The sequence below is a fragment of the Squalius cephalus genome (genome assembly GCF_949319135.1).
Source record: "Squalius cephalus genome assembly, chromosome: 7".
Taxonomy (NCBI): domain Eukaryota; kingdom Metazoa; phylum Chordata; class Actinopteri; order Cypriniformes; family Leuciscidae; genus Squalius; species Squalius cephalus.
In genome coordinates, this window is record NC_137128.1 from 12,532,863 (window position 1) to 12,559,846 (window position 26,984).

General features: G+C 39.1%; 2 protein-coding genes across 3 annotated transcripts; one reads left to right on the top strand and one right to left on the bottom strand.

Annotated features, from left to right (window-relative positions):
- eif2b5 (eukaryotic translation initiation factor 2B, subunit 5 epsilon) lies at positions 1-9,583 on the top strand. The gene is made up of 16 exons (XM_079877534.1): positions 1-244; positions 1,361-1,485; positions 1,574-1,759; positions 1,844-2,021; positions 3,762-3,842; positions 3,926-4,003; positions 4,081-4,393; positions 4,490-4,635; positions 6,120-6,264; positions 6,690-6,791; positions 6,875-6,982; positions 7,082-7,172; positions 7,338-7,461; positions 8,470-8,595; positions 8,681-8,791; positions 9,445-9,583. The coding sequence occupies exons 1-16, from the start codon at positions 104-106 to the stop codon at positions 9,502-9,504; spliced, it is 2,115 nt and encodes a 704-aa protein (XP_079733660.1). The 5' UTR covers positions 1-103; the 3' UTR covers positions 9,505-9,583.
- A 367-nt stretch (positions 9,584-9,950) lies between these two features.
- On the bottom strand, positions 9,951-13,273 carry mul3 (mitochondrial E3 ubiquitin protein ligase 3; the record flags this gene model as incomplete). Of its 2 annotated transcripts, none has more annotated exons than XM_079877535.1 (5): positions 13,078-13,273; positions 12,141-12,264; positions 11,808-11,895; positions 11,611-11,731; positions 9,951-10,434 (listed from the first exon to the last, which is right to left on the bottom strand). In XM_079877535.1, the coding sequence occupies exons 2-5, from the start codon at positions 12,255-12,257 to the stop codon at positions 9,951-9,953; spliced, it is 810 nt and encodes a 269-aa protein (XP_079733661.1). In that variant the 5' UTR covers positions 12,258-12,264; positions 13,078-13,273. The 2 variants fall into 2 exon arrangements, with proteins under 2 accessions (XP_079733661.1, XP_079733662.1); XM_079877536.1 differs by having other exon boundaries at positions 12,141-12,259; positions 13,078-13,270.
- Between the last annotated feature and the right edge of the window lie 13,711 nt (positions 13,274-26,984).

Consider the following 26,984-nt stretch of genomic DNA (forward strand, 5'->3'; position numbering starts at 1 on the left):
GGGTCACTAAACTCAAGCTTGTTGCCGTTGTATTGCGTTTCCTTGACAGACAGACACACACACACACACACACACACACACTGCAGACCCAGCTGACACAAACATGGCAGGCAAAGCAGGGAAACAGAATCGGCCCAGAAAGGCAGTGTCGGAGAAGGATGAAGAGGAGCAGCCGTTACAGGCTGTTCTCATAGCCGACAGCTTCAACCGCAGGTTCTTCCCCATCAGCAAAGACCAGCCGCGGGTGAGAGAAGTCAACATCACCGCGAGCACATGTACATGTGTGTGTGTGTGTGTGTGTGTGTGTGTGTGTGTGTGTGGCTCGCTCCAGTTCTGTCCTGCTAACTCATCACAATACTGTACAAACACATTCTACAAGAAATAGATAATTGGTACAAAAAAACCATGTTGCCATATTGATAACAATGTTTGTGGACACATGCACTACGATAATAGAAAGGGCTCTGATAATAGTATGTATAAGCATGCAATATTTACTTTAAATTTGATTTGTTTTTTTATTAAACAACTTGTCATGTACAAAAATAATTAACATGGAAACAAGTAGATGCATCTTTGCATTAGAACAGAAGGATCAGTGTTTTTCTGTCGATCATGTTGAAATACTCCTGAAAAGTATTGCGTTTTTATTTAGTTTTTATTTTTCATAACGTATTAGAAATAAAGTCTGTGAAATAGACAACCTAGGTTTCACCTTCAAGAAAGCTACTGATAAGTGTTTTGACCAGAATAAGGATGTTATTGAGAAAGTCGTTGTTATTGTTCATAAGTCCATAAACATTGAAATCTGTATGCATTCTATCGAAAGATAAATTATAATGATGTAAGAAATGTCAATGTTGTCATAAAATTTATATCTACTGGCTTCAGATCCAAATCTTTGCCTTTATTTACATTTTTTTAAATGGATTGTTTTGAGAATAGCAAATTTTAAATATGTGATTTTTTTTCTTTGTACAAGATATTATCAAAAATATTTCTAATAGTTTTGTATGAGTTTTTTTTATATTAGGCTATGTCATAATTGTTTTCCATTCATTGAAAGTCTCAAAAAGTACATCAATTGAAAATGTAATCAAGCTTTTAAATCATTCACACAGATGCGGTTGTGTGTGTTTTTGTCATGTCAATATAAAAAAAGATAACACAATAAAATAAACAGTATGTTAATATTTCCTGCTTAATTCAGATTGTGAATATGATAATCATTTAGTAACATTGAATGTATAAAAGTACCATGCTATTAGCACCATGGTATCACCAGATGATTTTAGATTCTGAAGAGATGTTGACACGTTGATTTCTAGACTAACTTTCCACTCTTGCGTTCTCCCATCAGGCCCTTCTGCCTCTGGCTAACGTCTCCATGATCGACTACACACTAGAGTTTCTGACATCCACTGGAGTGCAAGAGACGTTTGTCTTCTGTTGTTGGATGTCCAGCAAAATCAAGGAACACTTACAGTGAGACACCGTGTCATTGTATGTTGATATTGGAGAATGACTGTGATCCTGATGACTCAGTTTTTGCATTTGCTGTCTTGTTTTACAGAAAGTCGAAATGGTGTCGCCCCACATCTCCCAATATGGTCCACATCATCACCTCTGATCTGTACCGGTCCCTCGGAGATGTTTTAAGGGACGTGGACGCCAAATCTCTAGTCCGCTCTGACTTTCTGCTGGTTTATGGGGACGTGGTGTCCAACATTGATGTTTCCGAGGCTTTACAGGAACACAGGTGAGTGTCTTCTCTCCACAGGAAACAGCCCATCGTTTCGCATTTATAGATCATTAAACCTGTGTTGTTGTTGTCTTTTTGAAGACAGCGGCGCAAAATGGACAAGAACGTCTCAGTGATGACCATGATCTTCAAAGAGTCCTCGCCCGGCCACAAGACTCGCTCTGAAGACGATGACATTATAGTGGCCATGGACAGCAAGAGCAAGCGTATTCTCCATTACCAGAGAGCTCAGGCGCTAAAGAGACTTCAGTTCCCTATGGTGAGAGGCTTTCATTCAGTGCTGCGGGTGAAGCTCCTGGGCTCTCATTTATAACACTGTACGTAGGATCCTTACTAAAAGTGTACGTGCGCCTGGAAGCCATAAATGGCGTACGCCAAAAAATATTCAGACTTATAAAACCGTGCGTACGCCAGAACCTGCGCAGAATTCCCTTTATAAATCCCAGTCAGTGGAAGATTGTGCGCACATGCGTCTCCTCCCCGAAATAACCATGTATGGAGCTTACAACGCCTAGTTTTACTATGCAGATCCTCATCTGCATGTCATTTACATATGCATATTCATCCACGTGATACCACGTTTAACGGTACAAGACATTAGGAAGATTTGAGATACGGACGTGCCGTCATATTACATTGCTAAAAGTTATCCTTGCCTTGTTTTTGAATAAATAAATCTAATAGTATAAAATACATTTCAGAGAAAGTTTTTCTCAATCTTTTCCTCTGGCCAAATAGTATTTTTAATTGATTTATATTTTTAATGGAAACAGATAGGCCTTATTATGCATTATTGATTTCCTCAGACCATATCATGCGCTAAGCAATCCTCGCTGTAGTTAAAACATTCAAACACAGCTTGCCACAGGAAAAGTGTTCAAAAGCATCGCATCCACTACAAATATTTATATTTATTATTATATATTTATATTTATTATGGCGTTCCTGTGTAGAACTCGCCAACACGAGGGGTGTTGTGGGTGTTTGCCAAGGCATTGTTACTCTTTTGCTAGAGTGTTGTGGTTGGTTTCTAGGGCGTTGTGTGATCTCGGCAATCCTATAAGATCATTACAAATCGCACTGTACGACATGGGTCTAATAAATGTGGGTACGACATCTATGTAGACTGTACGATAATGACACCTATTGAATCGTAGGCTACGACGCAAGTTAGTGTAGAGGAATAAAACGTCATTAGCATGTGCTAGTGGTAAACAAATAGAGAAATATGAACTTTGGCAGTTTTGGTTTTTATGTGCGCTGAAAAAAAGAGGAGGAAGCGACAGAGGAGAATATGCGGTCATGGATAGTGAAAAGATGCCAACTTCGCATGGCAATTTAGCAAATGGAGTTTGAGGTTAGTAGTTTTCAGTTTTAGCGTCATGCCGTGTTGATCATTATGCCATTTCATTTTCCATTTTTATTGGCTAGTCATTAGACGTAGGTTGTAGCAGCAAACAATTTCTGACACTGTCAAGTCTGTTAGCACTACTCCTGTTTTACTTTTGAGTTTGTAATACTCGTTCTCAATGAAAGTCGGGCAGTCCAAAAAATAAAACTATAATGTATGAATACATTCTCAGTCAGCTCGACAAGACAAGAACGGGTATTGTTCAAAATTCATGTATAACTTTGAAGAAAGGTTTTGATCCACTTCAAATGTTGACTACTGTAGTTGTTCGATTCAATTCACATTTATTTGTATAGCGCTTTTTACAATACATATTGTTTCAAAGCACCTTTTCAGCTTTCTACATTACAATTTAGAGTGATCTGTTATTAGAGGTAACTCTCTTAGTTATGTATCTCAGAAATGTACATAAACAAATTACACGGTTAGCTAATAATGTATTCATTTAAACAATGTATTAATTTAAGGCTCATCGAAGTAATGAATAAATGTTTGTTAACAAATGATTATGACATTTAGAAAAATGTAGCATTGGTGTGTATTGACTCTTGTTCTTTGTTGTGAAAGTTGTTCTTTCTTTTCACACAGAATATTTTCCATAGTGGAAGTGACGAATTTGAAATTAGGTTTGATCTTTTGGATTGTCACATTAGCATCTGTTCTCCACAGGTGAGTGTGGCTTTTTGTTTTTACAGCTCTGTTTGTTTGTTTAACTCATAAACGTATTGCCTGATGAATATTGTGTAACATAGGTTGCGGAGCTTTTCACCGACAACTTTGACTACCAGACAAAAAACGACTTTGTCCGTGGGCTTCTAGTCAATGAAGAGGTATGAAACACCCAATCAAATGACTTGCTTATTTAAGAATTCGTATATGATCTTATCAAGGGTTTCTTTTTCCATAGATCCTGGGAAACCAGATCCACATGCATGTCACTAAAGATGGATATGGGGCTCGTGTGTCCAACCTCCTCATGTACGACACGGTCTCCTCTGACATGATCCGACGCTGGATCTATCCCATCACACCTGAGGCCAACTTTGTAGACCAAGAAGGCCAGAGCTGTACACACTCTCGACACAACGTGTACCGTGAGCCCGGGGTCAGTCTGGGTCATGGCAGCCAGATGGAGGAAAACGTCCTTATTGGCCGAAATACAGTGATTGGAGCAAACTGCACCATATCAAACACTGTGATTGGAGCAAACTGTGTCATCGGTACTGTCTTTATAGTTGAAATAGTTGGAAATGCCATGTGACAATGTGAAAATCTATTTGATTGACACCCTGCTAACTGCTGTTTTGTCTACTTAGGAGACAATGTGACTCTGGAAAGAGCGTACATATGGAATAAAGTCCACATAGCCAACGATGTGAAGGTCAAGCAGTCCGTTATCTGTGATTGTGTGGAGGTGAAACATGGAGTCGTTTTGAATGATCAGTGTGTGCTCGCCTACAACGTAAGAAACCACTCATTTGTTGCGTTATATATATTTAATATACACTGCCTGCCCCAAAAAAGTCACTGTTTGGATTTAAATATGCAAATGCTTAAGAGTGTATGACTGGATCATTATTGCTGTGATTATTGTGTTTCTAGCATGTTATATGTTTGGCAACAGTTCTTCTAACCCTAATTGATGGTGTGTAGCTTTTCATTTCTTAAACAACCATGTAGGGAGAACATAAATGTTATTTCCATCAAGAGGTGCATCAATATTTGGTCCAGATCTTGTGTTGTCCGTGCAAGAGTCCAGCGCTCTGTAAAGTCTCCTCCAGCACATCCCAAAGACTTTCAGTGAATTTAAGATCTGGACTCAGAGGAGCCGATTCATGTGTGAAAATTATTCTTCATGCTCCTCACAACCATTCTTTCACTGTTTGAGCCTGACGAATCTGGACATAGTCATCCTGGAATATGGCCATGATGTGTCTCCTACATGGTTGATTAAGAAATGAAAAGCTACACACTCCATCAGTTAGGGTTAGAAGAACTGTTGCCAAACATATAACATGCTAGAAACAGAATAATCACTGCAATAATGATCCAGTCATAAGCCGCGTTTCCATTACCCTTCAAATTACGCAAAATTCAAATTGCAAATTGAAAATACGCCCAATGGAAACAAGTCAATTTCACAAAAACTCCCATTTATCGCAAAAAAGTTTTTTACGCTCGCATGAGGTGGTTTTTCAGGCAATTCGAAAAAGAAATATTTCGCAAAACTACAATGGAAACAGTTTTTGCGCTTTTACAGGTCACCTGACTTAGATGACGCGTTATGCTTGGACAGAAGACGAGACAGAGTTCTTTATTAAATTAATAAAATTCAGAAGAAATACAGGAATAATGGATTCTAAACCTCAAAGAAATGCCACAATCAAGACCTCGAAGCAGATATGAGGGAGAAACACCCAGAGATACACCTCATACGAGCCTCTCAAATATAAGGGTCTTTCCTTGCCATTAATGATTGGATAACACACATACGTCTCCTTTGATTAATAATAATGGCCAGTGCAGTGGCTGGGATATACATAAACCTACCAACGTCCGTTGCCATGATTTTTGGAATGACTTATCGCGAGAAGGAAACTTCATCAAATTAAGTTTTATCGCATAACATCGCTTAATGGAAACGCCATCATTTCGCAATAGTTTTTTGTCGACAGAAAAAATCTCAAAAGTTTTGCGCAAATCTGAAATGGAAACGCGCCTATAGACTCTTAAGCATTTGCCTATTTAAATCCAAACAGCGACTTATTTTGGCCGGCCAGTGTATACACTTATTGAAGATAAATGAGGTCACATTTTTAAATGAGTATTTGGTCTCTACACCTGACTTGATCCTAGTTCATTTTACAGAGGCTGAATATTCTCCATCTTGTGTGTATAAAACGAATCAGCTTTTGTCTTGTTTTCTAAGCAATTGTTGATATGCAGGTTGTGGTGGGTCCAGATATTACTCTTCAAGAAGGCACAGTTCTGTCCATGCACCATCCAGATGAAGAGGATGAGGAAGATGATGATGAGTTCTTGAGTGATGACCATGATGTTGGCTACAATAAAGACAAAATCAAACAGAAAGGTCCGTGTTTTTTTATTTCCTTATGTGGACAGTAGACAAGTTCTGTGAAACGCTAATAACTGTGACTGTCGTTCACATTGACAGTGATTTTAAATGCCGGAGGTCACTGGGATGATCGTACTTTGTGGGTTTATCATCATTTTATTTGAATGTGTCCTTGTCATATGTAACATGTATTTATTATAGCAGTAACAGCAAATTATGCATAATTACAAGCAGCTAACACTGAACGTGCATTTTGTTAATATTACTCAGTTCTTGATTACACCGTAACAGACACATGACAATAAAGAGTGTTCTTATATTCTTGGGGTAACAAAGATGTCATTCTATATTGACAAGGAACGTTATTGCCACTAAAAATTTCAAAACATTCATAAAAATATTCAATGCGTGACTGACATGAGCAAACTGTGTTTTGTCAGTGTTTAACCCAGCAGAGGTGGGTTCAGAGGGTAAAGGATACCGATGGAAAACCAGCAGTCTTGATGACACCGAGGAAGATGAGCTTGCGGATGGCATTTGGGGTGAGAGCCTGAATAAGTTTTGGGTGAACTTTCGTTTAAAAAAGGGGATAATGCAGGCATTGATGGTGATGTCATGTTTCCAGGCCTAGTGTTGAATCCCGACCCAGAGAGTGACAGCGAAAGTGAGGTCAGTGAGGGATCACATGACCTGGGAAGCCACACTGCGTCACCTGAATTGGATGATGTCACAGGTGAGAATTGTAAACGGGAAATACCACTGTTGAATCCATATGTTGCATGCATATTTTCCAGAAGTCCCAGTTTTATACCAGCCTTTCTTTTGCCCTCAGTGTTTCAGAACGAGGTTCAGGGTACGTTACAGAGAGGGTTGGATGAGAACATAGGCTGCGACAATCTGGTTCTTGAGATTAACTCACTCAAGTAAGTTAAAGTTACCAAGATCCAGTTATTTATTAACACTTTGTTCACCCAAAAATGAAGAGAGAAATTACTGATCCCGTGTTGCAAATCAAATGCTGATAATTTCTCTATGGCACACGAGAGGAGATGCTCTGCAATAGGTTAAATGTCATTGTCACTTCTCAGGTATGCCTACAACATTACTCTGAAGGAAGTAATGCAGATCTTGATGAGAGTTGTGCTTGAGTTTCCGTTCCACCAGCAGGGGGCACATATCAGCACAGCCCAGTATTCATCACACCTGCTCCCTGTGAGTATGTCTGTTTGATATGGACAGGGATTACATTTAAAAAAAAAAAAAAAAAAAATCTGACTGAGAACTTTTTTTTTTCAGGCTGTATCACATTCCTTTAACCCTCAATTTAAATACTTGTGACCAATAACATTTTAATGGAAGATGATGTTTTAGAACAGCTATTCAATTGCCTGTTTGCATCATTTCAAAGCTGTTTTTAATCTATTAAATAAACCTGATACTTTTGTGTGCAATGCTTGACACGCTTTAGTTATACAAATTATCAGCCATTTACGCTCTGCAGACAGAAATATATATATTGTGACCACGAATTAAGAATTTGTTTTTGTTAAATTTAAGAATTTGTTAAATCGTGGCCTCGAATTAGGAATTTGTTTTGGTTAAATCGTAAATGTTTCATTAAATTGTGGCTTGAATTAAGAAATCATTCTCGATTTTGTTAAATCGTGGCCTCGAATTAATTTGTTCTCGTTGCCGTTAAATCTTGGCCACGAATTAAGAAAGTTTTTGTTAAATCATGGGTTAAAAATTTGTTCCCATGTCTTAATTTGTTCCCTCATTTTACTAAATCGTGGCCACGTTAAACTAATTAGTAAAACATGCTGACGTATTAGTAAGTCGTGGGGACAAATAGTTAATTTTTGGCCATGATATACATTTTTACATTACTGCCCTTGATATTTTAATAAGGATTTTTTTAATGTTAAATAATATAAAAAAAATTAAAAGGTTTGTGTGTGTTGGGAGGGGGGGGTATGTTCTTGTCATATTCATACATAGACATGGTAAGAATTAGTTTGGGGGGCACTTTCACCACAAGCCCCTGTTAATATCCAATCTAGATCTGCACTGATCTCACACATGGCTTCTCTGCAATCCAATTCATGGAGAACTTTAATCTCTGGATGTGCATAATCTTAAATCAGATGCTTCTCCTGTACATTCAGTTATTTGACTATAGCAGACGATACTGAAAACAGTGCCTGTGTTTTTTCCTCACAGTTGTTAAAGAAGTGGGCGCCAGTCTTCAAGAACTACGTGAAGAGAGCTCAAGACCAGATGGACTGTCTGACTTCCATGGAGGAGGTTTTCCTTGAATGTGACACTCATTGGGCAGTTATGGTCAAAGTGAGCCGCCTCTCTTTCTGCAGTCGACCACAACACACGTTCTGTCTGTTGCTGGCTGATGGTGTGTGCTGTCTGTCCACTTCAGGTGCTGATGAGCATGTACCAGCTGGAGATCTTGGAGGAGGACGTCATCATGCGCTGGTTCACTCAGGGTGCCGCCTCAGAGAAGAGCCAACAGCTCCGCCAGAATCAAGGGGTGGGATTCTCTAAGCTTTATCTGCTGTAAAATGAAACTGATACTGTAGCTACTGCACATCGATTCGTGAAAATTGCTTTCAAATTGCCGGAAAGCTGTGTGCATGAACACAAACCAGAGCCAGAATGCCGGAAAATACAATTCCAGTATCAGGCCCTAGTAATATTACTGGGATGGGATTAATCCCATGTGTGAACAGAGCCGGAGCTTCTTGACAAGGTCTTCATTAGATGGCGCATAGTTGTCTTTATGGGTAACACTTTAAGGTTCATTAGCTAATGTGTTAACTAACAATGAGCAATACATTTGTTGCTGTATTCATTAATCTGTAAATGTTAGTTAATAAAAATACAGCTGTTCATGTTAGTTCACAGTGCATAAACTAATGTTAGCAAAAACCACCTTTGATTTTAATAACGTATTAGTAAATGTTGAAATTACCATCAAATACCTGAAGTATTGTTCATTCTTAGTTCATGTTAACCAAGGTAGTTAATTAATGAACCTTATTGTAAAGTGTTACCTCTTTATGAAACCATCAATGATGTGTGAATGAAAGCACAGAACGTGGGAAAGATGTGAAGGTTTCTGGTGTTTCTGGTAATTGACTGGAGTCTCTGTTTGAGTTGTGCTTATGTCTCGTCTCTCCACAGCTCTTGAAGTTCATTCAGTGGCTTGAGGAGGCTGAGGAGTCTTCAGAGGAAGATGAATGAACGTAAACCATCACGAGTGTGACTCATACACTTTACAAACCTACACGTCATGGTATCTTCTCCATGTGATGACTTGTTTTGCTGCCGAAAGTGAAAATTTACATACTGTTATTTACCCTCATGCATTCTTCTTCTTCGGAAGGTATTTTTAAGAACAAACTCATTGGACCTCATCGTCCACAACAGAATTATAGTGATTAAAGTCAACATGATCACCCGTGAGTTGTGAATAGCGTTTAATATTGGTGACACAGTCAATCACAAGGTATCTGAAATATTAGATTCATATAAAAAGAGAAACGCTGATTTAAGGAGAGTTTGAATCACTTGGAGTGTACTAGCTTGAAAAAATATTTTCACTAGCAAAACTCTGAAATAAAATCAAAGACAGTAGCATGATTTAGTTTTATAATTATGTGCCTGATTTTGTTTCATAACACAGTGCGCTAGTTCTTTTTATCCTTAAGACTACTATGGATAAACCCCGCTAATAATGTAGTCCCCGTTATTCCAAACACGGCCGTCAGCCATTTCCACATGCTAGCGCTGTTCTCGTGTCTCTGCATGAAGCTCCTGTGATCTCCGGGGATCAGGACAAAGCTGCGTCCATCTCTGGGTGTCTGTAACCTCATGATATTATCCTGCTCCAGCACAAGCTCCCCGAATCCCGTGAGGGACGTCCCCACACGCAGCAGCTCCTCGCGCTCCTCCTGGGCCACGGGCTTCTCCCCGCTCAGTTCATTCAGGACGACGTCCACCAGCCCCTCTTTGGCAGTCCTGAGGCGCTTGTGCACCTGCTCCAGGTAATCACCGGACGCCTCCAGAGGCGAGTCCACGCGCACCGAAACCTCACTGGTGTAGGACCCGGGCTGGATCAGGCTGAAGGGCACCGTGTTGGTGGTCTGCTTCTTGTTCACATTTTTGGAGACCCTTTGGAGAAAATTTCAGACTCAGTGTGCAAGGACCTTAACAGTTACAGTATGAAGAGTAGTCACTACTACAGTAGTCAACATTCAACAAGTGGATCAAAAGAGTTCTTCAAAGTTGTCCAAAGACAAAAACGGGTATTGTTCAAAATTCATGTATAACTTTGATAAAAGGTTTTGATCCACTTCAAATGTATATGCCAGGGACTATATCTGCTATTTACAGATAAGTCACTTTATTAACGTGCCTTACAGCCTTGGTTCAACTCGCAATGCAGCTTGGCTTCTCATGACCAATTGCTTAAAGGATTAGTTCACTTCAGAATTAAAATTTCCTGATAATTTCCTGATAATAATAAGATGTTCATGTCTTTCTTTCTTCAGTCGAAAAGAAATTAAGGTTTTTGAGGAAAACAGTGTCTTCAATGGGGTCCAACCGGTTGAAGGTTCAAATGTGAGTTTCAGTGCAGCTTCAAAGTCTCGACACGATCCCAGCCGAGGAATAAGAGTCTTATCTACACAAACCATCGGCCATTTTATAAAAAAATAAATATTTATATACTTTTTAACCACAAATGCTCATCTTGCACGTCCACGACTTCACGCATTACGTAATCACGTTGAAAAGGTCAGGCGGTAACCTGAGGGCGAAAAACTTAATCTCATTTTCTCCTCCAACTTGAAAATCATCCAACATAGTTTTTTTTTCCCTTTTATTTATTTATTTTGTTAATGGCGTTTAACTTAGTCTTTGCACGTTTGCTTTGTAAACACGGGGTCGGTACTTCCGCCTACGTCACACGGGACCTTTCAACGTGATTACGTAATGCGTGGCGCATCACAGCTAGTGCAAGATGAGCATTTGAGGTTAAAAAGTATATAAATCTTTATTTTTTAGAGAATGAACAATGGTTTGTCTAGATAAAACTCTTATTCCTCGGCTGGGATCGTGTCGAGACTTTGAAGCTGCACTGAAACTCACATTTGGACCCCATTGAAGTCACTATATGGAGAAAGATCCTGGAATGTTTTCCTCAAAAACCTTCATCTATTTTCGACTGAAGAAAGAAAGACTTGAACATCTTGGATGACGTGGGGGAGAGTAAAATATCAGGAAATATTAATTCTGAAGTGAACTAATCCTCCAAACAAGCCAAATGATTGGCAGTGAAGCATTTACCATGACTTGAGAACAGAGTTCCAGTATTTCCAGTGCTCCTGCACGGTTATCTTTTGAATGACACCATAACACCGTGGCACGTTCCTGCTGGAAATGGGCTCTCCGATGGCCTGCACCAATCCTGCAATGGAGGCAAAAGAAACATGTATAAATGAAGACTTTTCAAAGTATGAGGTGTTGTTTAGTATTGTATCTACCTTCTACAGCAACATAATTAAGTCTCTTGTTGGACGATGCCTTCAGAATCCTGAGCAGGTGATGGTCTGCTTGAAAGTTTGGAATCTCCTGCAAAGTGGAGGAAACGGGCCAATGTTTCGACGAGTAAGCTTTTAGAAAAATATTACAATTTAGCTGACTCATTCTGTTCCACTTTCAGCCAAAGTGACTTGCAGGAAACTTTCATATAAAGAGCAAACTGAGGATATGTGTCTTCAACAAAGACACAATGAGAGCTTTTGGGATCTAGGCTACACTACAACAGTGTTTAATAGTTCTGTTATTTAGCAAGCCGTGAAGGGGAAATTCATTACCTTCAGCTTCTGTATTTCTTGTCTTTTTTCGGAGTACAGTTTATAAAACAGTCCAGAGAAGGCAAAGCAGGATCCTGCACATATGACGGTCAGTGGGTTAAGGAGAGGATCGCTCATTTCTGCTCTGGAGAAAGACAGACAAGCTTGTCACAAATGTTTCGTTGTAAAACATAGTAAACATGGCAATCCACCCACTACGGTTTTACTACATGAAACCAAATGGTTATTGTAGTTAAACTATGGTAACCACAAATTAGCCATGGTTTTGCTATACTAGCCATAGTTTAACCAAGGTATATTAAAATTGGTTATAAAAATGATAACCCACCAATAAAACGTGCTTTCTATACTTTTATAATAAATATGGTTAATTTTCGTACTTTCGTTCTCTGCACACTCAATAGCAATGTGGCGGGCTCTTTTTAAAGGTGTTTTCGTGGTTTTTAAAATGATTATGTATAAGTACAATTAAGTAAAGAAGTTTTTTTTTTTTTTTTTTTTTAAAGGTTATTTAAAGCTGTAGATCAAACACGGAAATAAATCCACATTCTGTCCACCTAGTTCAGTTATTTTCACAAGTAGAATTTAGTTTTGTTTTCGGTTCATTTCACGCGATGTTTGTGAACAGATCCAACACCTTATTCGCGACAATAAAATCTAAATCACAATTTATAGTGACTTAATGTCGTGACGTCTCACTGAAACGATACAATAACAAACGCGATATAATAAAATAACAAATTTGAACCTCAGCTAAAGTAAAACATGTCAGAGTCGCTTACGATGAATCAGGAAACAATAACGGCTGCAATTATTCAAACTTATATACTATGAACACGAGTTTGATTATACTACATGTATATGATGTCTTATATTTACTGCGATCTTGAGAATATGCTAGTTGAATGGTTTTCTCCATTAGGATTCTCCTTCTCACCTGAAGTTTATAAAACACTCGATGCGTCGTCCTCTGAGGTGCACTTGTGAATGTGTGTGTCCACAGGAGGGCTGTGAGGAAGACAAGACACTCCCACTAAAACACCAATCCCAATCGGAAGCGAGTTTCCCTTCCCCTGCCCTCTGTCCTACATCTACACGCGTGATTTGTGCAGTTTCAGTCCAGCAGCCACAGACCGGAAGAGCTTCTGTTCATTAATCGTTCAATTTATTTTAGGAAGCGTCATTTCCTTTTATTAGATGATCTATTTTTACGTGGATTTTGTTTGAACTGATATTACAATTAACGATCATATATGTGAATAAGGTCTGCTCTTAAGCCAATGTTATCATGACATTCCTGCACAAAGACCTCAATGTCATCCCTGAAAATTAAATTAATATCTATTAATAATAGGCTTTACATAGGCTACTGCTAATAATACTACTTTGACAAATGAAAAAAAAATTCTTATAGAGTTCTCATAGCTTATATTCATAATCAATACCAAACAGAGTGACTTCATTGCAAAGCCCATTTAAAAAAATCTAATCTAAAAAAAAGTAATCAAACTGAATACAGGAAAATAAAAAATTCTGAACAATAAAGAAAACAAATTGAAGCTTCAATAATGAAATGAGAAAGATGTGAAAGATAAACACTTAAATGATAAGTTAGTTCACTGTATTCCCCGTCAAGCTTGTTCCGTTGCACGTAACGCCTCCGGCCTGTAGGTCTGCACCACGGATTTATAATGTATAATAATATATCAGTATGCACCTCTGGCCTGAAGCTGCTCACTGAGCCAACATGACGTCCAGCTTCCCTTTTTTAAAAAAAATAGCCAATAGCGTTTGGTTTATATCACAGCTCGGCCAGAGCCGTTGAGCTCGGTAAAGCCACAGTTTCCTCCTATTCTCTAACCATTTCTCCTCCCAATCTCCTCCATATCACTTTAAAATTGTTTTATGGTGCGTAATTTTAAACACCTTTTACCTTAGGTTAGGTAAAGTAAGTCAAATCTGTCCTAAATAATAAGCATTTGAATTTCCATACTTACAATATTTAGATCACAGAAGACTTCTCCGTGGTTAGTTCAGCTCAATCTTTTGTTAAACAGAGACTTATGACAGGCGAGCTTCTTAATTTCAATTCTTTATATTTTTTATTAAATACAGCAGGTTAACTAGTTTACATAAAAGGTACTAATATATAAAATAAAAGTTAATCTAAACCAAATAATTGACAAGCTTTTAACTTCATGAGGCACAATGGCAAGGCATCTAACACCGGAGAGGCCGTCCTTGGTGAATCAGCATCTGACTGGACATGTCATTCCAGCTCTTTTTAAAGGTGCTCTAAGTGATGTTGGGTGACGTCACTTCTTGTTGACGTTTAAAGTATTGTCAAACAAAATGGAGGCTAGCTCGACCCTCGCTCCTCCTCATCCGCACACTAACTCCCCAAACCCCACCCCCAAATCCTTCTTGTCGGTTATTGGCTGGAACAGTTTGTTATGTTTTGTGGTCCAGGCTGGGCCAGTTTGTTTTTCTTGCCGTTTGTGGAGCCTGGGCTGTCTACAGAGACCGCGTTTTTTTACAGCGTGTTCAGGGGACAGGCAGCTAGCAGATAGTGAGGAGATGTTTGCTGTATGTGACAAAAAATGTTTTGGCCTAAAAACCTGTGACATCGCTTAGAGCACCTTTAAAGTCCATCAACTTTCTGACATCTTCAGAAATCCCCTCCTGGAAACTCCCTAAAACTTGTTCATTGGTAATCCCCTCCTGGAACCCCCCGCCTCTTCGTCCTCCTTCTTCGGACCTCTTCTTGTTGCAGTCTGTGTCTCGTCCGTAACACATAGACGGTAATGATTGCATTCTTCTTTTTTCTTTAGCAAAGCTCTTTCTAATATATTTTCAATTTATGAATGTTTCATATGTGTTTCATATGTATGTTTGTCTTTATAAACCATTTTCTCAATAAATTATTTTACAAAAACTATTGCAGTGTTTTTCTTTATAAACCATCTTCTCAATATATCAATTAACAACAACTTCTGGTGTCTTGCTTTATAACAACACTTTCATTATATAAGGTTACCAGGTTGACTCCAATACATAAGTGCTTCATACACAAAAAGGCATATTTATAATGGAAAAATGTGCATATTCCATAACAAAATACAGTATTCTGCAGAATTCAAGTGGGTCCGATATGTTTTCTGGTTTGCGCGTATGATCCACTCTCTGCTTTCGTGTCTCTGGACCGGAGCAGACTGTGCGAGCTGCGGAGGTTCACGTGACACTAACATGAAACCAGACTTCATTCGCCCCAATGGAAAGCACATTTACACTGTCTGAATCGTTCCCTATCCCCTATATAGTGCACTGTGTGCCATTAGGGTGACCACCATCAAACAAACCAAATGTGGGACGATTATAAGTTTGTGTGGGACAATGTGGGACGTGTTACCACTAAAGCATAACCTGAAACTGTTATGTCTATCTAACTTAATAAAAACATTATTCTGCCTTTCAGATGATAAAAATACTTTGTTCTTTAGTTCCTTCCAGAAAACACCATGTTATTCTTACATGTCATTTAAATTCAACATCACTGAGCCCAAAGGCAGCAGGCATCATGCAGATAACTATTTCTGAAACAGTTTTGACCAAGTCCAACTAAAATCCAACAAAATAAACAATGAACAAATAAAATATAAAACAACATGAAATTAGATCATTGACAGTCTTATATATTAAGAATATATTACACCAAAAACTCATATTTTTTTTTAGAAAGGATGTGAATTAAAACAACCACATCAGGCAACAAGTTGATAAATTCTGTTAAATTGATATTTTAATTGACCGAATTATCTTTTTTGTTTTCTGACAGGGAACACATGGAACAAATCACCGCTCCACATTTTGATTGACAGCCGTCACAACCTACTAGTGACCGTGTTTACTCCTTTCTTTTCAACCATTGGATAGGATTTAAAAAACAGCTGTTGTATTTGTAGTTCTGACGAAGCGCTGTTAAATATAGGTGAAAAACTACGCCACAAAAAGAACAAATAAAATGTTTTCTTAAAAAGGCAAAAGAATGCATGCACGTTTTCTTAATATGATAATTAAAAACCAATAGACTGATCAAAATGCGGGACATTTTCACAATATGCGACGTGCGGGACAAGGGGTGAAAATGCTGTGTGGTACAGCGCAAAGCGGGACGGGTGGTCTGGTCACCATTATGTGCCATTCACCATGTAAAATAGTAAATGTGTGAACTAGTGACAGATTTCAGCCGCAGCTTCAGTGTCTACTTATAATGTAGGGGGCGGGGCCTCAGATTCTAGAGAGCATTTAATTGGACAGAAAAAAAGTTGGTGAAGTGCAGAGTGATGTCATCAAAATCATTGATCCATATTGGTGGAAGTGAGAGACTGTATGTTTTGAATGCTTATCTTCTAAACGCAAATTTGGTTATAGATAACAGTAAGGCTAACATGTTCATACCAAAAGTGAGGCCGGACCTTCAAACTCCACCTTTACATCCAGAGAGGAGGAGCTGGATGTCAAGCTCCACCCATTGGCTCTGCAGCAGTTAGATGGTTAGATTAAGCACAAATCCCGCCCCACCACCGGTTTTATTGGTCAACAGTTATTTAGTCACCAAAAATTCAGACAACAAAAGTTCAGACTCCATGGATTCAGTTCACAGCTGAGAAAAGTCATGTATGGACCCGATCCCGCTATCTATCAGGATGTGCTTCCAAATCTATACTAAGGTTATGCTTAGGGTTTAAAGGGATAGTTCAGGATTTTAGACATGAATCTCTATAGCTTCCCCATAAGCAGTGTGGTGCATTGACCATGACTTACCCCCGACAGCGTCCTGTGAGCCGAGCTCCGGTCCAGTTTTGGTCAAGATGAAATTAGTCCGGCAAGATTGCTGGGGTCACGGCAATAAAGCTTTTTTCTTCTCAAATCAATATGTGTTCAAAAGAGTGATATATTTGCGTCACTAAAACGTTGTCTATGGAGAGGTCAGACTTCGTAATGGCTTGGCACTATTTTCTCCCCTGTCATATCACTGCGCGCTGCCGCTACCTACAGCCAGTTGCGAGCTGCGCAGGCGCACACCACTTTTTCAGTTGTTCGGCAGTGTTTACAGCAGTGTTTACGTGCTCAGAACAGCTACACGAACGAGCTAACATAGCTACTGCAGCAGCTGTGGCTCCAGCTTCAACTTGTTCAACTTCTCTGTCCATCCTCTCTCTTTCTGTCCTTTCTAACTCCATCTGGCGTAACTCGTCATCTGTGTATTCAGGTTCGTAAAGATATCCTTTTGGCTGTGTGTCGAAGTCAATGTTGTCATCGTCGCTGCTGTAGTCAGACATGATAAATCGTTCTCTTTACGAGCTGTAAACAAAGTGACACGTGCGCGGCTCCCAGCTGGCTGTAGGTAGCGGCAGCGCGCAGTGATATGACGGGGAAGAAAATAGTGCCAAGCCATTACGAGGTCTGACCTCTCCATAGACAGCGGTTTTGTGCTGCAAATATATCACTCTTTTGAACACATATTGATTTGAGAAGAAAAAAGCTTTATTGCCGTGACCCCAGCAAACTTGCCGGACTAATTTCATCTTGACCAAAACTGGACCGGAGCTCGGCTCACAGGACGCTGTCGGGGGTAAGTCATGGTCAATGCACCACACTGCTTATGGGGAAGCTATAGAGATTCATGTCTAAAATCCTGAACTATCCCTTTAAGTTAACATGAGGCGTTAGTATTTGTTTCAGGGCAGAGCACTTATGTGTCACAATGAAGGCGTTTGGGAAAAGAGAGCAATGAAAGACAACGCAGTTTCCTCATTATCTTCACCTGGATTCTTACCAGGCACGTGCACACATAGACATCAAAGGGGGCTTGAGCACCTGCCCTTTTTATTCCTGGAGAGAAAGTGCCCTTTTTTCTGGGGTGCTTTTTTTCTATTTTTGAAAAATAATATATATTCCTGTTTGCGCACAGCTTATGTCAAACAAATATATTTATTGAATTAATTAATAATAATTTAGCCGTAAATAAAATGGCCCACATGATGACCTTTCACCTCATTCCTCACGCTCCACGCACATTTTTTTTTTATTTCGCGCGGCTATGCGCACTACCAGAGGATGTCTTCAAATCTGCGGCTGCTGGTAAGTGGCGTTTCATTCTCAGCGAAGTGATTTTGATGTTCGTTTACTTATTATTATTTTACAAGGACGACGTGAAGAGAGCATGCAGAGATGTTGTTTATATTGCTGTGTGTAACGTTAGGCTATAGAAGAAGTAACTGTTTTCCTGAATGCCATCAAGATTGAAACCGAGACTGATTTCATAGCAGTTCAATAAACAAATAGTTAAAATTAAGTCACTTACATTTTAGACGCAATGACTACTTTTGTTCTGTTTCAGCAGCGAAAATAGTTCCAAACAAAGATCACTGCAGAACCATAGCGCATCTCACAGCAACACTTGTTGCATTACTGAATGATTCAGCATTTTGAACGAATCGGTTGAGTCAAAGATTCAATTACCCATTCATAAACTGCCTCATTCTGAATAAATCAGCCGTTTGAATGAATCGTTTGAATGAATGACTCAATGACTCGCTCATTAAGACGGTCGCTTGCCGCCTCCTACTGGCGGTTTAGTTTTATAAAGTATCATTCTTTTCAACATTCCTTATTTGTATATTCAAAAATATTTAAAATAATCCAAATTAATACAGTTATAATTGTTCAATGTTAATTATTTAATTTGATCGGTAACAGCCTAGTGTCTTATTATTTTAATTGAATATATTGATCAAATTTGAGAATTTGAAATGAAAGATGGAGCATACATTTAATAAAATTAGTGGAAAAATGCCCTTTTTAAAAGGTACAAAAAATTTGTGTTTTCAAAGTGATGTAATGAAACATTGACAATTTAAGTTTGAAGGGAGAAAAGCCTCTGTTTAGGCTATTAAGGAAATGTAATTTTGCCAAAAGAAGAACTTTTATTTTAAATAAATGTTCGTTTTAAATCAGCCTACTTCAGTGTGATATGTTACCATATTATCATGCTTAACACTGAGAATTTGAATAATTGTAATGTGATGATCAGATGCAGATATTTAAATCAAAGAATATGGGCAGTTTTGCGGGTGGATTATTTATTTTTAACAGTGGATTCGGGTGACTCAAAGTGCACCAAATTAATGAATTTATCTTTAAAATGTACAAAATTTTCTTCCGGGGGGGCATGCCCCCGGACCCCCCTAGAGATACCAAGCTCCACCAACAAAAATAATGTGGGAAACACATTAGGCTATATGATGATCTACAAAAAAATACTAATTTAATTATCTTATTATTAAAATACATTATTAGGATTTTTACCACCTCCGCCTCATTTTGAGGCTGTAAAAACCCTGTTACTGTATTTTGATCACAGCCCTATTTAAAGCCTTGTTCCATGTGCCCCCTTTTATACTTTGAGCACCTGCCCCTCCAGAGGTCTCTGCACGGCCCTGATTCTTACCATGACACGCAGCGCTGTGACAACAGTAATTTATTGTTATCGCTGTTAATATTGCTGTAAATAAATATACATTTTTATACTAAAGTTTTTAAAACATTTGGAACATCCCTACAAATCGCATCCCCTTCAGAAACCAGGAACTTATCCATTCCACTGGACAATAGTTTCAAGCACCTCTGCATAAGTGATGTGAATGAAATATATGAGACGTTATAACATGTTATTACATGGCTTGGTTGAATTCTAATGCAGAATGCGGTGTGTTATGTAAGGGATAATGTATAGAGAGGCGGTCGTTATAGCGAATAACAACCCCGACAGGCTGAACAGGACCCCGACGCGAAGCGGAGTGGTCTTGAATCAGCCTGAAGGGGTTGTTATTCGCTATAACGACCGCCTCTCTATACATTATCCCGCTTATTACATGGCTACCTACAAAATAAATAAATAATTTGCCACGAATTATTGATTTAAAAAGGAGTTTATTGATTTAAAAACGATTGTATTGCTTCCGCCAAAGAAAATAGTCCGTTCCGCGTCCATAGCAACGCGCTGTTTTTCATGGCAACGGTGTGTTATACTTCGCAGCGGTCTGTTATCAAGAAATAACAGACCGCATTCTACATTGGAATTCAGCCAAGCCATGTAATAATTCTTGATAACAGACCGCTGCTAAGTATAACACACCGTTGCCATGAAAAACAGAGCGTTGCTATGGACGCAGGATTCTAGAGACGGAACGGACTATTTTCTTTAGCGGAAGCAATACAATCGTTTTTAAATCAATAAACTCCTTTTTAAATCAATATTTTGTCAAATTATTGATTTATTTGGTAGGTAGCCATGTAATAAGCGGGATAATGTAGAGCGAGACGGTTGTTATAGCGAATACAACCCCTTCAGGCTGATTCGAGACCCCTCCGCTTCGCGTCCGGATCCTGATCTGCCTGTCGGGGTTGTAACAACCGCCTCGCTCTACATTATCTCTTACATAATATTTGTAATGTTTTAGTCCTGGTAAGCATGAGGTCATGGAAGTTCCAGAGATTTATTCAAAATCAAAAGAGGACGAGCCAACAATTCCAGGGCATTACATTCAATGCGGGGTAGATTACTTGGGAATTGTAATCAGTTAATTATAATAAACTATTTTAGTAGGATAATCTTGTACTTTTTTAACATGCAAAAAGGAAGAAAAATTATTCTGTTCTGCATTTCAGGTAAAAGCATTAATAAACCTTAAAACATCAATGACATTGTAAATATTTCAAAACACTATGATGTAACTTTCTATTCATGTTTGCTGATAAGAACACTGAAAACACACACACACAAAAGTTTACTTAAAAGTAAAAGTAAACACACACGTGTTTCCTTGAAAGTGAAATGTTTTCTATAAATCAACTGGTCAAATGTTGAATATTGCCGCTTCATTTTACATTCTGTCTCGTGGCTGGTCATTGTGTGTGATTCGACAACAACCCTCTCTCTCTCCGCTCTAAAAACAACTCAAAGACTATAAGTATAAATCAATGTACTTTATGTTTGACAAAACATCCCATGTTTCAGTTGTGACTGCACATTTTCGTTAGTGACAGTAATGTTTTGGGAGCGACCATATCACATTACAGAATTTTAACTCACATAATAGAACACTAAAACATACTAAAATATGAATGATTTGCATAACTGTACTATAATTTTGTTTATTTGTTTATTTCCCCCAAAGAAAGGATTATGTGTTCCTTTTTGTCTCTACCAAAACAATGTTGTCACAACCGAAACTTCACACCATTTTTGGTCCTGACTGTTTCGTTAGTGACAATTTTAGAAACTTTTGAGCCTAGCCAACAGATGCTAATCTGCACATGGTTAGCTAGCACAGTTCTGAACAGTTGTACACACATAAAAAAAAAAATTGTTTTTTTTTTGACACCCAAAAAAGTTTAATTGCAGAAAAAGGTTGTTTGGTAGTGATGTTCCTTAAAGTTACACACTGCGTCACTGTTAGGTGTCGCTATGGGGTTATCTCGCCTTCTCCGAATCTACTGAAGCTTTATGAAATCTCGCGGGCGAGAATACGCCCGCCAATGGCGTTCAAGTGCACAAAATAAAGGCGGGCTCCCCCGCACTATAGGGCGGCGCCGAGTGCCATTGCCTCAGAATCTTGGACTGAAGGAGAGCGCAGCTGACAAAGACTCTGAGATATGTAACACAGCAGTGCACGCAGTGAGACGTTCCCTTTCGAGTCGGTCTCTCGACACTGTGTCACCGTTAGGTGGCGCTACGGGGACCTATAAAATCCCGCCGTGTTGATAGCGAAGGTCCAGATCGACAGCAAGCCAAGCTAACCTAGCTAAAAGAACTCATGAGCACAGCGTCAGCAGCCGAAGTGACAACAACTGTAAGCAAACGCAGTTAGATCAGAATAGCCAGTTTCACTGAAGGATAAAGGGCAACATAACAGCAGTGATCATATATCAGTATGTACATGAGCACAGCGTCAGCAACCGTAGCGACAACAACTGTGAATAGACGCAGTCAGATCAGAATAGCCAGTTGCACTGAAGGATACAGGGCAACATAACAGCATAATCACATATCAGTATGTACATGAGCACAGCGTCAGCAGGCGTAGCGGCGACAACTGTGAGCCCATGTAGTCAACAGCAAGACTAGGAGATAAGCGAGGTTAATCACTCACCAAAAGCACTTGTTGAGACGTGATTTATGGCGGCATATTGAACGTCCCTTAGTAAAGTCAGCCACCGTAGGCAGCACACGAAGAGCTGGTCCGTACGTCCGCGACTGACCACTGCACTGAGACAGGAGGGTATTCATCTCACGAGTGGCTGTAATTTTGTCCTCCTTACATGACCGACCGATATTGGCAGGCCATACCAGGTATAGACCACGGCTCAGCGCTGCTCTAAGGCAGGGCAAGCAACACAGTATTGTCCTGAAGGTTTCCTGTCATTTGTTCAGCACTGCTCCTGAAGGGCATCGTCCAGGCAGAAGAGCCGCGGTCCAGGAGGCATCTTGAAGAAAATATGTCATACTCGCCGGAGCGCTACAAGGGAGCGGCAATCCTTTTGGGCTCCGACCCTGAGGAGTGCGTAAGTCAACAGAGAGCTGGCTTCTTGTAGTTGAAGGAAAACATGGGCAATGGCACTCAGCGCCGCCCTATAGTGCGGGGGAGCCTGCCTCTATTTCATGCGCTTGAACGCCGTTGGCTTCAGTAGATTCGGAGAAGGAGGGATAACCCCGTAGAGCCACCTAACAGTGACGCAGTGTCGAGGGACCGACTCGAAAGGGAACTAAAGCTATACATATAGGAAAGAAAACTAAACAAAACACTGAAGTAAATAACTTAAGCAAAACGTCCACGACAGGAGAAAGCTAGGTATTAGATAAGTGAAATCCCAGTCTAAATAATAAAATCAGTGTGAACTCGGCATAATAAAACCCCCAAAGAAAAAATTGCAAGGATACAAGAAGAGAACTCTGGACTAGTGATAGGTCATTCATGAACAATCTGTTCATTGTGTCTGTCACTTGACAAATGAACGAAAGACTCGGAAGGTAAAGTCATTTATGTTCCCTGTAAATTATTTTTGACTACATTATAATGATTTCTTAATTCAGAATTTGATCAAGATTGCGTATGTGTTCAGGCAATTTGGTTCTTAAAAGTATATTTAAAGCAACTTAAATTAACGAAATGTCTCAAATAAAGATTTGTTCATTTTGATGAACGAGATCGAACAAGAGTGTCAGTAAAATGATCCGAACTTCCCATCATTACTCTGGACAATCAAACCTTGGCATAAACACGATACTACAGAAAGGTCTAAGACATGAACACAACACAACAATCCAGCAAAGACATGAGGCAAGGAAGCACAATATAAAGGGAGTAGAGCACACGAGGACCAGGTGTGCAAAATTTGTGAAACGAGGACTAAATGAGAGGGCGTGGTAAGGGGAAACTAGGAGGCAAGACAAGGGGAGCACATGGCCAACATGAACAAAGACAAAGCCATGTGCTCAAGCCCAAAACAAACATGGAAACATTAAACAAAGACAGAGCCCTGACAGTACCCTCCCCCCAACGGACGCCTCCTGGCATCCAATCTAGATAAGAGAGCACTGACACAGCAGGGGACTAAGGGGGTACCAACTGGAAGGGCAGGGGAATTGTTAGATTTGAGGGTCCATAGTTGCCAGAAAACACAGAGGACGGGATAGGAAGGGTGGGGATAGGTCCAGGGGCATATGTCATTTGACCAACATGAGTAACTCTTGGGCTGGGGGCTAGCTCAGGAACTAACTCTTGACTAGAGAGGGACTTAGGAATGAATTCAGGAGCCATGACCGCACTGGCAGGGAAGGTGAATGTCTCAGGAACAGACATTGGAATGCCCTCGGGGGCTAAAAAAGGTAGGCTTGGGAGGACCCTCCTGGGCTACTTGAGTGGACTCTGGAAGGCCCTTGGGAGCTGCATAATTAAATTCAGAAGAGTCCTCATGGGCTGATGGAACAAACTCAGGGACTGACTCTGGAACATATTTGTTGGCTAAAGAATTAAATTCAGGAATGCCCTTCGGGGCCGCAGGAACAGACTCAGAAATGCCCTCGGAGGATGCCTTCCGGAGTTAATAGAGTAGACTCTGGAGCAGACTTGGGGACAAACTCTGTTGCCTTGACTGGAAAATGGTTCAGAAGATTTGAAGACTAAAGTTACATTGGGAACAGCCTGTGTTGCCATAATAAGACCAACAATCATTGATGATTCTGGTGGCTCTGGGGCTGAACGGGCTCTGACTGTTCTGTGGCTGGAGAGGACTCTATGGCAGTGACAGCAGGCTGCTCAGGAATGACCTCCATGGACATTACAGGGAGAGAGGGCTGTTCTGGGACGACCTCTGTGGGCATGACATTACTGGCAAGAATGACCTTTTTTGGCCCTGACAAGTAGTGCAGACGACTCAGGGATGGCCTCTGTGTCTGGGACATCAATGGCTCTGGGATGATTGTCTGGGCCACACCAAAGGGACTCTGGACGAACAGTGGACAGTAAAACAGCACATATCTTCCTCTTCCTCCACTTTCGAAGTAGAGATAATGTAAATAAAGACAGATCCCAGACAGGTGTGGTTAAAATCCGTCTCAGCCAATGGACTAAAACATACACTGTTTCGGTAGTGTTACGACCATCTAGGGGTCAGCCGCAACAGGAAAAAGAAAAAGAGTCACACTACCAGAGAGATGACAAATAACAGGAGCTTTATTTACAATAAAGGGTTAGCGTCAGGGGTAGACAAGGCCAAAATAACAAACAAAACAATCTTCTTTTAGAACCTAAATGACCTCAAACGAAAGATGAAAACAAAAATACAGGTTAACTCCCTTAACCATAAACAAAATGAAAAAGAGGTACAAATAAATTGGCGTCAAACCCCCAACATCCCTTAATCTGGCAAAATCTATTTACAAGAATATTTACACACTTATTTACAAAGTCTTGTGGCGACAAATCAGAATTTCAAGAATTCGGAATTCAAGGCGTAGTCAGCCAGGTAATGGTCAGATAAAAGAGAATATCAGAAGTAAGATTACAATCAACAAACACACACTCACAGTTTCACTAAACACTAACAATCTCTCTGGCACGACACTCTTAATTAAATGATAACGAAACGAACAAAGCTGAAGAGAAACACAATCAATTAGAACGAACGCGAAGCACAAAGTCAACGAGGCTCAAGGGGCCTCCATTGAGGGTTAGGGGGCGGTCCTTATATCCAGGTCAGGTGCTTAGCAGGACCAATCAGAGTCTTCCACAGGTTAACAGAGGTAACGCCCATCTGAAACACAAACCTGTCTACACACAGAGAGAGAGACAGTATACACACACAAGGACAGTTTATATAAACACAAAATATCACAAAATAGACCTGTAATGTCTTAACAGGTAGTGACATGAAAATGCAGGACACATGTTTTTACATAAAGTTTCATGATTTACAAAGAAAATATAAAATAAATAATTTCTTTTGAACTTCAAAAATCAAAAAAGATATTTTTAAAAACAACAATGGAAAAAATTGCAACAATTATTTCAATATCATTTTCTCAAGTTGAAATTTAGGGGTTAGGTTTTGGGACAGCCTCCTCCCAATTGAAAGTACCCAATAAATTATGATTTTATATATATTAAGCTTACTGATATTTTAAATATTATTGTGGGTTTCAATAGATAATAGAAGTTTGTTTTTAAACATCTACGATTTGAGTAGTTAAATGCTTTTTAAATGTTTTTTTTTTGTTTTTTTTGTTTTTTTTTTTTTTGGTTGTGAGACAGCAGTTTGCACCAATTCTGTAGAATGGCCCATAAATTAATATTTTGCAATAGCTGTGCCCGAAGTTTTGCCAGCTGCCTTGCTATCCTATCAGACAATTACTTTGCAGGTAGTGTTTGCGTACAAAGAAAGCTGATTTCAGACAGGCTTTTAAGGTAACTGTCTAACCCTCTGGGCTTCTTCATTAATGTGTTACACTTGGCTTCCTTTCGTGCAAAAACGTACAAAGCCTTAAAATGTAACTTTTTTTTTCCCCCAGGAAAAACAATGAAATATATTTTTGCTCAATAATATTTTTTTATTATTATTTAGAATTTTTAAAGATTTTTATGATACTTTGCATTAATTATATAATTTTTTTGAGCTATTTTTTCCATTAGAATTAATATATATATATGTTTATTTTATTTATTTATTTATTTATTTTTCAATAAATGCAACATTTCACATCAAAATAGAGTGCAGGCCTAAAAAAAAAATGTTCAAGTGAGAAGAGCGCCATTTAGTGGCTTTAAAAATATATAAATGTGTGTAATGTCCTGTAACTGCCTATAGCTTTTTTTTTTTTTTTTATTTATTTATTTTTTTTTTTTTTTTTATTCCCATTCGGAAAGAAAAAAATCAAATTACTAAGCAACCACTGAATGGAACAACACAAATTATATATCATTTTAGAGCTTAGGATCTCAGCTTATTATCTTAGCATTTATTAACTCCTAACGAGTGCTGAGTAATCCCTCTAAAACCGAGTGTACCGCCAGCAGGCGCCACCTAGCTGCGAAAATATTCATTACCATATTTTTCAAAAATGTTGCCTTGATTAACACAAAGTTGATGTCATTTGAAAGCTTAGTCTGAACTTTACAGTGAATGTATCCACTTTGAAAAAATCTTAAGTATTGCTGAGTTATTTGCTGATAAATAGAATTTCTTTTTTTCATAATCTATAAAATAATGTACTGCAATGTG

Coding starts and splice junctions, on each gene's coding strand:
- eif2b5 (XM_079877534.1), top strand. CDS start 104: ATGGCAGGCAAAGCAGGGAAACAGAATCGGCCCAGAAAGGCAGTGTCG. Junction 1,760..1,843: donor GAGGCTTTACAGGAACACAG/GTGAGTGTCTTC, acceptor GTCTTTTTGAAG/ACAGCGGCGCAAAATGGACA. Junction 8,792..9,444: donor AGCTCCGCCAGAATCAAGGG/GTGGGATTCTCT, acceptor GTCTCTCCACAG/CTCTTGAAGTTCATTCAGTG.